Source organism: Eutrigla gurnardus, assembly GCF_963514095.1.
Source record: "Eutrigla gurnardus genome assembly, chromosome: 23".
Lineage (NCBI taxonomy): Eukaryota > Metazoa > Chordata > Actinopteri > Perciformes > Triglidae > Eutrigla > Eutrigla gurnardus.
Genome location: NC_139934.1, coordinates 15,095,795 through 15,110,697, shown reverse-complemented (window position 1 = coordinate 15,110,697; position 14,903 = coordinate 15,095,795). Strand labels below are relative to the sequence as shown.

The 14,903-nt window shown below is 42.7% G+C and overlaps 1 protein-coding gene across 2 annotated transcripts in view; it reads left to right on the top strand.

The window, feature by feature from the left end:
• The first annotated feature begins 657 nt into the window (after positions 1 to 657).
• The window catches only part of LOC311008777 (RAS guanyl-releasing protein 2-like), a 35,845-nt gene continuing 21,599 nt past the window's right edge, over positions 658 to 14,903 (top strand). The window contains exons 1-5 of one of the 2 annotated variants that reach the window (XM_084002663.1): positions 658 to 1,050; positions 13,118 to 13,251; positions 13,432 to 13,534; positions 13,715 to 13,771; positions 14,416 to 14,547. In XM_084002663.1, coding sequence (XP_083858789.1) covers positions 13,182 to 13,251; positions 13,432 to 13,534; positions 13,715 to 13,771; positions 14,416 to 14,547 — 362 coding nt within the window. In that variant the 5' untranslated portion in view covers positions 658 to 1,050; positions 13,118 to 13,181. The remainder of the gene's footprint in view (positions 1,051 to 13,117; positions 13,252 to 13,431; positions 13,535 to 13,714; positions 13,772 to 14,415; positions 14,548 to 14,903) is intronic. The other variant, XM_084002662.1, reaches the window with a different exon arrangement.

The window sequence follows — 14,903 nt, the reverse complement described above, 5'->3', positions numbered from 1 at the left end:
CCAACTTGTTGCACAAGACCTCGCATGTATCATGTGTTGCAACACGGCAATAAAATAAAGTTTCTATTTTTTTTTACACATGCACACTTATATTAGATTAAACACTGGATTCTAGGTTTAGGGTTATCACCCAGTAAAATGCATGACCTGAACGCAACATGTCACGTTATGTGGCATTAAGAATGTGTATGTATGTATGCATTATTTTCACTGTACACACACACACACACACACACACACACACACACACACACACACACACACACACACACACACACACACCGCTATTCTCTAGCTTACTTGTGTGACAACTAAATGTATTATTAATTACACATGCACGAATCTCCCATTGCGTCACTATAGTGTCATCCATCCATGTTTGGGCAATGTGCAAGTGTGAACATATCTATCAATGTTTTCACATTTTTTTGAGCGACAAGACGCACAATGATATGACAGAGCAGCCAACACGCACACACACACACACACACACACGCACTCACACACACACACACACACGCGCACACACACACACACACACACACACACACACACACACACACACACACACACACACACTCTAAGCATGTGCGGGCAGCGGTGTTGCTGCGCTCCATCCAATAGGCGGGACTGTGGCTCTTCTGCAGTGTGATTGTGAGCCGCACAGCTGGAGGCTGGCACGCGGGCCAGATGACTGAGAGCTCAGCTGCGCGTGGCGCCTCGCGGCCGTGTAACTTGCTTCCGAGCGCGCCGGGAGATGACTTGCGCGCGCTTCAGGGTTAATGTGCCGTGAAAAGAGACCCGCAGAGCGCGTTCAGAGAAGCGACGCATTAAGTCCGGATCGGGATCCGACCGTGTGCGCCTCTTCTGATGAGTTCTTGGGCTTCGATCATCGTCTCTCCGAAGGACACCGGCGCTCCCGCAGCCGAGCAGGCGGTTCGGGTTCGGTGCTGCTGGTGATGTAACGCGTTTCACCTCAGTGCTTAACTCCGCCAACTGTTACCACCGTAGCCTCCTCTCCCGGAGCATGGGACCCTTCAAACTCTGAAGGTAAGAGGATTTCAGAACTTACCACTGGAGGAGACACGGTTATGCATGGTGGGTTTCACATGTCCGCCTGGTCAGGCTCTTATTCAGGAGAACCTCCAGTGTAGTAGCTTTAACATTGTGTGAACGTGTAATGTATTGCAACACTAGACGAGATCACGAGAGGACTTGTTCTCTTGCACCATCAACCAATGTCAGAATATCACGTTGATTCACAGTGACTCATGGATGCGCGTTATTTGTTGCGTTGGAAACAAAGTAGTCTCAGGTGTTGTGCAGGGACTTGTAGACTGGGTTGCATCCCACAGCTGCCAGTCACAAATACCAGTGGGGCTGATGGGAGAAGGCTGAATGCACATTGTTTTCAGGAAGAGAGCATCACTGCCTGTTGCTAAAATTAGATTGAGTGGGGGGGGGGGGGGGGGGCTGCTTTGACCTGGGGTGATGCTCAACTTAAGTCTGGCATGCAAAGTTATGGCACGACCCATCTGGGATGAGGAGGGTTGGAGTAAGCAGGGAAGATGAAAACTCATGTCACGACTAGCCTGGTGAAAGTAAAGTATCCTGTATAAAACTCTTAAACATACTGCAATCACTTTACATTGTTAAGAAACAAATATTTCTATTGCATTGCAGATGGGACACATTTTTGTTCAGTGGATAGTAATAAAATGCTCTTGAATACGATAATCACAATGCATACAGGAGAGTATAAATGAATAATCAAGCTCTATTTTTTCACTCATCCACCACAGATCATCCAGATAATGGAAATTCAACTTCTTGTGAGTGTTTTTATGGCAATGTGATGTGATAAAATCCTGTATGTATGTAGGTTGGAGAGGGATTGTTCATGAATCAGTCAAATAGCATTGACACTAACTTCCAAGACCCAACCCTCTATTATCCACTAAACACCTGTGTGCTGATGAGAGTTGGCCACGACTGGAGAGTAACCGCCTTGGCGTCTGAATTAAGCAGCGAGAGGTTAGACTTACCTTGCTTCCCTCATTACCTCCTCAGGCTGCAGCCGTCTGACTGCAGTGATTCAAGGTGATTCTCTCCCGCCGCCCTCAGAGCGGCGGGGATTAGGAGGGCCGGGGGTAGCTGATTACTTGCTCTGCCACGTCTTTCGCTTATACTTCACCCCTGCCTCATCCAACTCATGTTTTGATGTCAGAGCACTGGGATTTGACTTGTAAGCTGTGGCTGGCGGCCTCTCTGGGCGGCTGAGGGTCTTAGCAGTTGCAGTTTTGGAGCCCGTCACGTCCTTGTGGGAGGCAGAAAAGTCATTTTGGTGCTTTTCAATGTGACTGCGTGCAAGCTGCACGATGCTGTTTTGAATATCGGACACGTTTGCTTTGTGTGGCTCATCCGGATCAACGTCTGATTCAGAGAATGCAAATGTGGCAGCCGTCGACATCGGGCATCATACGTGACCAACCGTTCTGTCCAAGAAGCAAAAATCAATAAAACAATTAGTCCAAAGTCCATTTCATCAGAGCGAGCGGCCACACAGTCACCCATGGTCATGTGATCTCATGTATGTGAATTGGTGCTTCATTTGTAAGATACAGAGCTTTAAAAGAAGGATGTGAAGGATTATGAGCACCTTCAGCTTAGTTGTAAAATCAAGAGTTTTAAAAAGAGTTTTTCAGAAAAAGCCACTGCATCTGTATTTCTCCTCTCTCTCTGCTGCCGCAGTGCAATTACGTCAGGCCTCTGGAGCGGCAACCCTTGATATTTAGCATCACTCCTCCACCTCAACCCGCAGCGGTGTTGTACTTATCATGAGAGCCAGACATAATTGGATCCATTGTGCAGGGTTGCTGCTTTATGCCAAAGGACCAACAGCAACAAATCAGGGTGGAGGAGAGGAAGAACTCCAACTAAGGTGGAGCGGAGGGACACAGTGAGGGAGAGGGAAACACAAACTCAATCAAAACAAAGAGAAAAACCCAGCAGGAAAAGAATTACAGAGAGCAGACGGTGGCAGCAGCCCAGCCAGAGATGTGGGCCGGATGTTCGCCTTCATCGGGCTGAACGGTCCGATGCACATTCTGCCTCAGTCTGCTGCCTTCCCTATCTCACTTTGCACCAGCTAATTCCACCTGCCTGACCCCCCCCAACCACCACCTCTTTACCTGCCAAGACACATTCACACCAAACACCTCAGTCACCTGAATGCATATGTTTTTCTTATGAACTTTGAGTTTTTTTTAACTGATTTAAACCTTACATACTGTTTGACCTGTTTTGACATTTGACAGCAGTAAAAAAATGAAATGTCATCCTTTTAGCTAGAAACTGTGACTTGAATTACACAAAAATGAAAATATTTAAAAATGTTCTACTTTTGTTTCGGTGCTACCCTATTTGACCCGTATCTATTGAAATGGATTTTAGATCCAGGGTGGGTCAAATCAAGGACAATAGTGGTGTTAGGCGTGAAACTGCTAAACTGTATAAGCCATGTGTGTGTGTGTATTTTTTATGGGACAGTGGTGACAGAGTTCAAGAGGGACTGTGACAATGTCAGAAGAACTCTTTGTTCCCACCACATTTGCAGAAGTCATACAGAGGTCAAAGGGTTGCTTCACACCAGATCTGCACCTGCAGTGTAACACAATTAGCATCCATTTATTCAGAGCTATTCTAATTACAATGAGAGGTTTTCTTCTAAGTGTGCTTTCACTCACGACACCACAGTTGTCTCATATATGCAAAAGAAGAACGAGAGTATCACCTGGCCCTGATCAACAAGTCACGCAAGAAGCAACACAGGAAAAACAGGACATGAGAGGCAAGTGTTGAAAAACCTAAAGAATGCACTCTCCCTGCTCTCTGAAACAATAATTAGGATGGATCCGCATTTGTTAACGTCAGATAGGCTAGTTATTAGGGGTGGGTAAAAATATTGATACGGCAATATATCGCGATACTTTGCCGCCCAATACAATATCGATTTTTCAACTCCAAAGATCGATAAAAAAAACAAAACAAAAACAAAGATTCATGTTTAGACGCGTTGTGAATGCAGTACTTTATCCTTTTTCATTTTATTTTCAATATTTATTCCAGTGAATTTTATGGGAATTAATAAAATGGAGAGGCTGTTTTGAATGAAATAGTTTTGACTCAATTTGTCCTCTGATCAATATCATCTGATGTACATATACAGGTACTTATGTTTTCATCTTTATTTATATTGCAATATCGTGATATCGTGATATCGTGATACATATCGTATCGTGAGGTTCTTGCCAATACTCACCCCTACTAGTGATACATTCGTAATCAATCTTTAGTTCAACATTTGGAGTAGACATTTATTATGAGGGAATTCTTGGCCCAACCCATACTGTGAAGGCATGAAATATGAACAGTAAAACACAACACACCAGAAAGGATACCAACTTTTCTTCACACAAACAGGGTCACTTGTCCCCTCTAGTCTTTTTCTATCCCTTTGGGATCTGTGTGTTCCTCTGTCACCTCCTCAGTATGTCACTGTAGTCTGCACTCATCAAGTTTAAAGGCCTGGCTAGACACACAGGAGGGAAAGTGTTTGACCTGAAGAGCTATAAATCAAGCTGTGGCTGGAATTAAACCAGTCAGGGGGGAACACAGTAGTGGCTGAGGCTGATCGAACACTGGCTGCTGTATCTAACATAGTGCAGTGATTGCTGAGGGCAGTAAATTAGTTGTGATGGTGTGATTAGGCAACGCTTCAGTTGACTGGCATCGTCCTGTGCAACATGTGTTAGGCGTGCCTCGCTTTCAGAAAGAGTAGAACTAAAATCCTTGCAGTTTCCTGCACCTGCAATCAAAATACTGCATAATTGTTTTTTTCAGTCTGTCTGGCGAGCTCTTTATCTGAATGTGCATAATGAATTATGTAACGTGACTACAGGAAATGGTGGGGTTTGTGGTCTGCTCTGAGCTGCAAGCTCTTTTTGGGATGTAAACAGGAACAAGCCGAGGCTAATGTAGCAAAAAAATCCGCAGGGCTAATGAAGAGACTGGCTGGGTGAATGTGAAACTCGGAGTGTACACGAATGAATGTAGTTCTGAAAACTGTTGCATGAAACCGCAGTGAGCTCGATTCCGATGGGCAGGAGGAAATGGAGCAGATAAACACTGCAGAGAAGAAATTTGTCTCCAGATACAGCGCGCCCTGCAAACTGCACACATTTCTTCGAAAACCTCTGAATTTTGGAAGGATTCAGTCCGAGCCCAACGAGCAGCTGTTTATGTGTGGATGTGTTCCTGCAGCTCCACAGCAGTAACTGTGTTTCTGCAAGGGGGGGAGGGCTTTTTGCAATGAAGCTTGCTGTTAAAGGAATAGTTTAACATGTTGGGTATAATATGTTTAGTCACTTTCTTGGATGAGAAGATCGATATCACTCACATGAAGCTACAGCAAGCAGACAGTAAGCTTATCTGAGCATAAAGACTGGAAACAACAACCAGGACTCCAGGAAGTTACTGGTCACAAGATAAGATCTGTTTTCAAGCATTTTGTTTTTATATTGATTAAATACATGATACGGCATGCTATCTAATAGACATTTAACTTCTTAGGCTGTAACCTCCAGTTCCTTCAACTTGCATTCTTTCTACTGGCCATCAGGGGGCGACTCCTCTGCATTGAAGTCTGTGCGAAGATGACCCTAGTTCTCACTTGATTTATTATCTCAGTAAATATTGTAAATGGACCTATTTCACACACATCCACACGCCGATGATACAGCCTTCAGGGGAAATTTGGACACAGTCGCCCCGCATGTAAACATGAGTTTATGGTCTCAATCGCTAGTTTCAAGTCTTCTTCAATTCATCATGGTGTTTATTTAGTACATCAAGTTCCACTTTAGAGTAAAATCCAGTTCAACTAAAATTGTTCAGCATTTGGCTGTAGCCCCACCCTCCTGTGTCCCTTCTGGTTCCAAAAAACCAAGATGGCAACGGCCAAAATGCCAAGTTGGAGGCTCTATGACAGCAGCTCACAAACCAGTGTTTGATGTCCAAGTGGCTATACTTCTTATGTACAGTCTCTAGTGTCACCCCTTGTCTTTATGATAAGCTCAGCTATCTGGCTTCTCATCCTACTCTTTGCAAGAAAGCAAACATGTTAATTTCCCCATATGTCCATTGCTTTAATTTGCAGAAGTAGAAATAGTTGTTTATTGTAAAATGTTTTTTTCCCCCCATAAATCTGATATCTGATGAATGCATTCTTATGGCAAACACTGTTTGATTTCTGTGCTGTCCTTAGATGGAATTTAGATTTAGACTCAACTTTCTAATAACAGGAAGTGAGTTTCCTAACATCAGCATTGCAGTGACCTGGGTGTTCACTGTGAGAAAACCCCCAATATTCTGTTGCCAAAGACGACAAATGCTCTTTTACGCAATATGCCATGTGTCCTTACCCTTCACTCATCAGGCAGTTTGAAAAGGAAGTTGTGTGTGCATGTGTGTGTGTGTGTGTGTGTGTGTGTGTGTGTGTGTGTGTTTGTGTGCGCGCGTGTGAAGAATGCTCTAAAAAACTTTATATAAGATATTTTGTATTCACTACACTTGCAAGCTGCATATGAGATAGTTTATAAGAAGTGAAAAACCTGCACATACAGCCGACACACTTCACACACGCATACCAACACACCCTTCCGGTATTTGTTATGAAGCAAACTTTCACATCTGGTAAAAGGACAGAAGTTCGAGCAGGAAGCCTCAAAACAAAGGAGTAAAAACAATGTGACACAATGACACATTGTTGTGTTTTTTTGGGGGAAGGAAGGTTTTATAACGGCACATGGCAATGCCCGTTCTGTCTCATACATCTCGTCTGAAACCAGAGTGGAGATGTGAGATATGAGAGTGTGCCAGATGTGGAACAGGATGTGTGAGTTTTTTCTGTTTTCAAGGACATAATAAAACATTACACTCTAGCAGCTGCTATGTCCCAGCAACACATTGTGAAATATGCATAGTTTTCTCCTTACTTTTGTGTTATTTCAAGATGTAGAAAAAGTGCTACTTGCCTACAGTATTTTTTTTTTGCTTTTGAGACACTTTTTCTTCCTCTTGTGAACGATCTCTTTCCATGTTTGACTGGGCTCAAGTGAAGTTCATTGGTTCTCTTCCTGCCTCCCCGGGCTCTCTCTTTATCTCCCATTCCTCCTCTCCTCCCTCTGGCTGCCTCCCTCCCTCCCCTCCGTCCCTAAGGAGCAACGGTAGCTGCTAATCTCAGTTTCCAGCCGGTGCGCCCCCGCCGATGTGGCACTCTGTGTGTCCAGGGAAAAGGAAACGTTTCCCTTCCTGCTCTCGGTACCCTGCCGTCTGTAAATAGAGGCTGTCACCAGCCCCTCTGGAGAACTATATCCGTCCCATCATGCGACACCCTTGCTACAACTTCCTGAAACAAACTAGGGGGTGTTGGGTATAAGATAAGAGTAGTGTGTATGTGTGTGAATGTAACATGAAGAAGTGGTGTTTTGCAGTCTTGTAATTCTATCCACTTGGCCTCTAAAGGTCAGAAAGATGAGATAAAGCTCTAAACTGCCAATTAATGGACCACACTTGAAAATAGGTTCAATGTTGCTATCTATATATCTATAAATTACCATATTCATTTGAGACATTTAAAAAAAATAATGTTAAAAAGTGTGTCTGCCTCTAGCAGCTTTAAACTACGTGTACATGAACCATCAGGTTGGATTTGTTAAGAATGAAGAATGGAGGGAAAGCTTATTCTTTGCACGACTCAAACTCACCAATAAAGTGATATTAAAATGTTTGGAGATAAAAAACCTCCTATACGACAAAAAACAAAGAGGTTAATAAGAAATGTGGTCCTCGGTTTTAAAAGCACATGCAACACAAATACCACTGATTTAGCTGATAACCAAATTAACATCGCAGTTTAATATTTTTGGTCACAATCTGAAATGAATATCAAAGTGATTTTTTTTGATAAGGATGCATACTATGGCATGCATGCTAAATGTATATTCTGCAAAATCACATGTAATATAATCAAATGGATGTTCAGTACATTCACTGCTTTACTGTTATTATATAACATGATGTGTACAACCAATCATTGAATAATAATTTATTTTTAAATAAAACATAAAACTTCTACTACTTCTAATAATTGGCTCATCATTTCGGCGGTGCCATTTCTATGTTGGTCTCACATTTTCATCCATGGTTCTGTTTTTGTTATTTTTCTTTAGATACATAAAGCTTAAACTATCTTGTTTGGCTTATTTAAAGTTAAGGTTTTGAGAAAAAAAACAAACACTGTATCTGTGTTCAGGCTGTTATTCCCAAAAAAATATCAGGGCTCCAAAAGTAACCCAGGCTATGTTCGATGTAGCCTAATGACCATAGCCCATCACTGTGATGGACTGACCAGCCAGCCCACACTACCGTCCCTAGAGTGCCGTGAGTGGGACTAAATTGTGGAGGTAGAACCTTTAACATGTTTGTGTGAGACAGAATGAACACACTGGGGTTTTTCTTTGTCAGCCTAGTAGCTAATTAGAGTGAATCAATGTGTCCACAACTTTAGCTCGTGACCATTATCCTAGAAAACATCGATCAAACTTGTTTGACCCAAATGCCATCGGGGAGAGAATACAACTAAATCAATAGCTTTATGTGTATTAACTAGCATGGGAATGAGCCCATTATGGGAGTATCAATAGCAGGATGGAAATCATTATCTGTGTTTCTGTCAGTGTGTCCTCATCAATCAGTGCTACGGTCAATTTGAAGACATGAAAAGGCGTTGAAGATTTATGATGCCAATTTCCTTTTACTGTGTGTGGGCTCGGTAAGAAGACATCCTCAGCTCTGGTACGATATAGTCAGGAGGAAGGCATGTATATGCAAAATGACTTACTACAGTGGATAAAAAATATATATACTCAATTTACACCAGTATCAAGTACAAGGTGCTAACAGCACGCAACGTGCAGAACTACTGGAGGTTAGGCGACGTGCTTATATGACGCCATGGGTCATGGTGGAACCCGGCATAGGAGCGCAGCGCAGAGCGGCTATTTAGCTAGCTAGAGGTTTAAGAATGACATATTTCAACACACAGAGTGACTTCATTCTCTGCTCATGTAGACATTAAATAATGTGACTACAAGCATATGTAGGGATCGCCACCTCACTCATATGTTAGCGAGTCGCGAACACAAGCGTGCTTACAGTAGGCTATCCTCTGCAGCATCATTTCCAACAACGCTGTACGGCCGTACATCCTTGCATATGAATGTCGCTACAGCCTCAGTTGTTTTTCGGACACATGGAGAGTTTGTCTGTTAATGTCGTCTCCAGGACCTTCGTTTGGTCGTGGGCATTTCTAGGTGATGTCTGGTTAAATGGTTTCAGAGATTTGTGGTATTTTCTCCATATTTGACCTCTAGTTTGCACATCTTGCATGTGGCTCTGCTTTTGTCCAGCTCTCCTCTGTGCTGATAAAATGCTGCCAGACGTCTGACCTGAAGGCAAACGTCCACTGCTTTCAGTGGAGCAGCTTCAGCATGTTTTGGATCAGGCGAGACTTACAAGGATATAGGAAACAGCATATAGAGATTGATAGAAGGGTTTCATGAATGGATATTGGATCTTTCAAATGAGAATGGGAATTTCTTTAAACCCAGCCCTAAAATTCAAAGTATATTGGACTTTTTCATGTTAGAAATCTGTAGCTGTGCATCAGTTATCACATTGTTTTATGGTTATAATAGTAAGACAGACTGTATGAAGGTTTCTGTGTCAAGCTGGAGGATGTGACATTTTCACTGCCCACTAAACCAGCAGCACATTACAGATTCCACATGGCCAGGATTGACCAGGCACCCGTCAACTTCCCTTTATCCCCGCTGCGCCCCCGCCCACCCCTAGCCTGCCTGATCGATGGCCCTGGATCGTCGTCACCAGGCAACCAAGGATGACACCAAAGCTCTCGCAGCGTATGCTACCGAACAATCAATCGATCCCTTCTCAGCGATGGAAACACTATCAGAAATCATGCGGGGAAACACTTAAAGAATAGCAAGAAGGGGGGGTAGGAAGCCCGTATTTTCCTGAAAGCACAGAGAGAATTGTTCTCTGGGCCGCGACAAAGCGCTCCTGTCAGCCGGATGATGATGAATGGGTAGCAAGATGGTATCATCATCAAGACGGGCACAGCCTGTGCTGCAGTGCCAGACTAGACAGTTAAAAGCAGGTTCACCCTTTGCACAGATGGCGCTGAACCCCCCCCCCCCCCCCCCCCCCCCCCGGAGAATTGAATAATGACACCTGTTGCCACTTTACTTCCCCTTGCATGTGAGCAGCGATGTCCCTTCTAGTCTCAGGTCTTATGTTGTTCGTTTCTATTTTTTCAGCAGCGCCGCTCTACAGCTGAGACACCTTTCCTGTGGTGACCTTTTCATAATCACTGGAACTTTCACGTTTTTCTATAGCAACGCCGCATTAATTTGATGTCGTCTGGCAGGCTGTCATTTAACAGGTTATCTCCCCCACGATCTGAGCGTGTCCTTCTTCTAACTCCCAGATTCCTCGTCATCGTAGTGACTTTATGGTTACGCTTCCCTCTCTTTCTCCCTCTCCTCTGCAGAAATGTGCGTTTGCACGTGTGCGGCTGAGGCATTCTCGTGAAGCCTGTAATTGAGTGTGTCCGCCCACCGCGGTGCAGCAGAGACAGTGCAGTGGAAGGCGTCATTGTGTCAGGCACAATAGACACATGCAGCGACTCATCACAGCCACAGACCCACAACATTGAAGAGCCACTCGTAGAAGCAGCAGCGCGAGGCGTTTGTGGATTTCATGGGCTAACCTTGTCACTCGAGCATAACCTCAGCGTTACCTTCTCGGTAATCAGCAAAAGACCAGAAATACCCAGTGTCTTCCTTTATCTTCTATTTTACCACCAGATCGAGCCATAACCTATATAGCAGATAGGATTAGTGCGCTTTACGTCTTACGTCTCTCACTCTAAAATCATAGTCGTCTGGGTGAAAACCAGCGTTTTGTGCATGTGCTTTGTGTGTTGAGGTGTGTGTTGTTAAAGTGACTGGGTAGTAAGATGTGGTTGCCATGGTTCCCTGCTGCAAGGACTTCAACGGTCAACCAAAAAACATGCTTATTTATGGAGCACATATGATAGAAGAAAATGCCATCACACATGTCCAAATATTTGCCTTCCTAATGTGCTTGTATTGTGTTGAACACATCATGCCACTGGCCGATAATAATTGGTGGTTTCCTGTTGATTGTGACTTTCATTTTACTTATGAGTCACACTGTGGTCAGACATGCCTCCACTGTGATACTGTCATATTCTGCCATCAAATAGACCTTTTTGTATGCTGAATTTGCATCAGCAACCTATTAACCATGCCTATGTCAGTGCATGAATATAATATTAATTAGACTACAGACAGCGTGTAAAACCAATGTGAAGTTGCCAGACAATAATTTGCATAAACATCATGCTGTATTGAAGAAGACTTGAAACTAGAGATTGAGACCATGAACTCATATTTACAATGTTTACTGAGATAATACATCAAGAGAGAAGTAGGACCATTTTCTCGTAGACTTCTATACAATCTGACTTATTTTTGCAACCAGAGGAGTCTCTCCCTGATGGCCAGTAGAGAGAATGCAAGTTTAAGGCACTTCAGGCTTGGCTTCACTTTTCAGAATTGGAGGTTGCTGCTTGGTTAAAATACTACAAGTAAAATTCCTGCATTCAGAGCCCTATTTCAAAATGAAGGAATGTGTTTTAAATCGAGCAAATCCACTCTTCATCAACGATACTGAGTGACAGTATCGTTGTTTTAAGTGGACAAACTGACAATGTTGACTTTATGTGGCAGAAAGCTAGTCAGAGACTGTTGACTGAAGGGGTTTGGGTCAGTCTCAAAGTTGTAGAAAAGTATGTCAGCCTGATTGAGAGCATCCTTATTTTTAATAGCTCCATTCGTTACGGGCACTTGACCGTAGTAAAAAGAAACAAGCCGACCAGGATTGTTAGGACAGCAGTGAAAGCTTCCAATAAAAGCCATTACATGACCTCGAGGTCACAAAGGAAACCTCTGTCAGTTATCAATGACAAACTTGTTCTCCTCCACCCTGAGTCAGAGATGCTCCCCTCAGGCCAACGCGCCAGAAAACCCCAAATCTACAAAGACTATTTCATCCCAAATGCTATTTATGTCTTCAACAAACTACAGTACTTAAATATGGAAATATGGCTGTACACCATGGACATGAACACAATGACTGAGAGATGTTTGTTTTGTTTTATCCTTGGCTCTATCATTATCATGTTTTTGCATTCATATATTCCTGGCTGAGACCAAAGATAATTATCTTGCCTCGGCCGGATAATAAACTCTTTATTCTATATTATTCTAAGCATTATTAGCAAATTGTACTTCATCAAGTTAATGTATAGGTGAGTGAAACATGTTTACACATTCAGGCTGTGTGTTGAATCTCAAATGTAACTACATGATCAAGTATGAAAAAGTACACCGAACACACCTTCATCCGATAGTTCCTTTTATCTGAAGTCTATAAGTCCACATCTTTCCCCGTCATATTCTGTATTGTTGCTTGTGTTAACTCAAGGGAGCCAAAGCAACATTGTTCTCGTAATCACTTCTCAGTTACCGTATCGGCACCTGTATCAACAAGGCCCAGCCCTTAATCTCACTTACAGGGATCTCTGCATTGTCGATCATTAAAACTGATATTATCATATTGTGCTTTTTCAAGTAGAATGACTTTCGCTGCAGATTTTGTCGGCTGACACCTTGAGTTTGATTGGCAGATATCATCATTAAATCGCCCTAAATGTAGTGTAAACAGTCAGCGACTCTCTGGAGCGGTATGCAAACTAACCGACCACACAACTATTCCAAACATGCAGCAACAGCCACTATGAATTTCCATTTTTCTTTGCTTCTTCAAACAGCAATGATTCTCTTTTGCTCGCCTTTGATCGGTACGTTTCATCTTCTTTTGTGTTCAGTGAGACGAGAATCGAACCGAAGAGAGAGAGAAAGAAAGGAGGAAGAGAAGAGCGGGAAGGAAAGATGGAGTCCATACTGTCTGAGCCGTCGGCTGCAGTGGACGAGCTGGTGGAAGCGTGCATCCAAGCCTTCGGTTGGTCAAATGAGTTTATTCAAAAGTCAATAAAAACATGTTTTATATGATAATTTGTGCAGATTTGTTTTTGCCTCTGGAAATGTTTGTTGTAAATATTGATCGGGCAGTGACACACACACCCTCGCCCTGTGAGTTTATCCTGCTGATGATGAGTGGCATCCTATTTTCTTCTTACAGATGAGAAGGGCACTTTGAAGGATGCTACCTTGGTCCGCACGTTTCTCATGATGCACCCTTGGTATATCCCGTCTACCGACATGGCAAAGAAGCTGGTGCTCTTGTATCCTTCACATTTGTTTTCTACTACCTCAGAGATGTGTTCTCTGGTGTTCGTCTACAAATAACACTTAATACATTTCTGACAGAAAAATGTTGTCTAAATACATCCTAATGAGATGACAGTTTTCAACGTCTGTAAAGAGACATTTGCAGGAAAGTTGCACCTTGACTTTGGGATAAGATCTCAAGAGGAGAGCTGCGATGCCGAGCGCCGAACAAAAATATGCCTCCTTGTCAAGTACGTCATCTTAATCTTTTCTTTTTTTTTCTTCTTGTGCTATTCATAAACAGTAATCATCATGTAACCCGACTAGTAGTGTAACGATTCATGCGATGAATCGATCGTCAGTCCTACCTATTCAACTAAATCGATCTGCTCAAATAAATAAATAGAATGAATCGCTTTGGCTTCACCAATAATCGATATAAATGCGTTAAATCTTAATTATGATTAAAGTTTTAAGACTTTTAAGACCCTCTCTCCCCTGCCAGCATGTAGTCTATTGAAAAATGTTCAAAATAACTGAGCAATGTTTAATTACATTTTTGTATTCAGTATAAAATATTATGCAGGACTACTTTTTATAGAATAAATGTTTGTTTGTTGTTGTTAATAAGTAATTCTGTGTTCTGTTTATTTTTTGTATGGATATAGAATTTTGGTTAATTGTTCAAAAAAAAAAAAAATATGTCCTTGAATCAAATCGGCAACTACTGAATTGTTAATCGAAACGCTGTTAAGCCAAAGATTCACACCCCTAAACCCGACTAAATCTAAAGGTCTTAAACCAGGTGTCACATTATTGTGCAGATGAAAAGAAGTCTATACCACCTATTTTCCATTCTAATTCTATCTTTTCATCCCTTTGTTCTGCCTCCCAGGTACTGGATCTCTGAGTTTCCAGCAGAGTTCAATCTGAGCCCGGAGCTGGAGGATCAGATCAAAGACTTTAAAGACCTCCTGGCCACCGAGGGCAACGAGCGCCAGAGTCGGCTCATTGACCTGGACAGTGTGTGAGTGAATTGGTGGCGGAAAGCTGTGCGTACTGTTGACAGTGTGATTGAATGTCTCGGTCTGTAGGTGTTTATGTCGCCGTGCCCTTTTATTGCCTGTTCTCAGACTTTGCTGAGCTGTGCTGTGTGAGGTCAGTGACTTCTCCTTTTCCCATAAAAAAGCAATTTCTGTGGCAATTGGAGAAGTTAGCTTTCACAGGTTTCTGACAGAAACGGTCTATTTTAACACAACATACTTTTTCTCAACAATAACCAAGTTTGTTGCCTTAACCTAAGGGGATTCCTGGTAGAAAGACAAACTTCTCCCATATGTATTTCAGTGTGACCTCAACTTCACTTCCCTTTCCCATAACAAG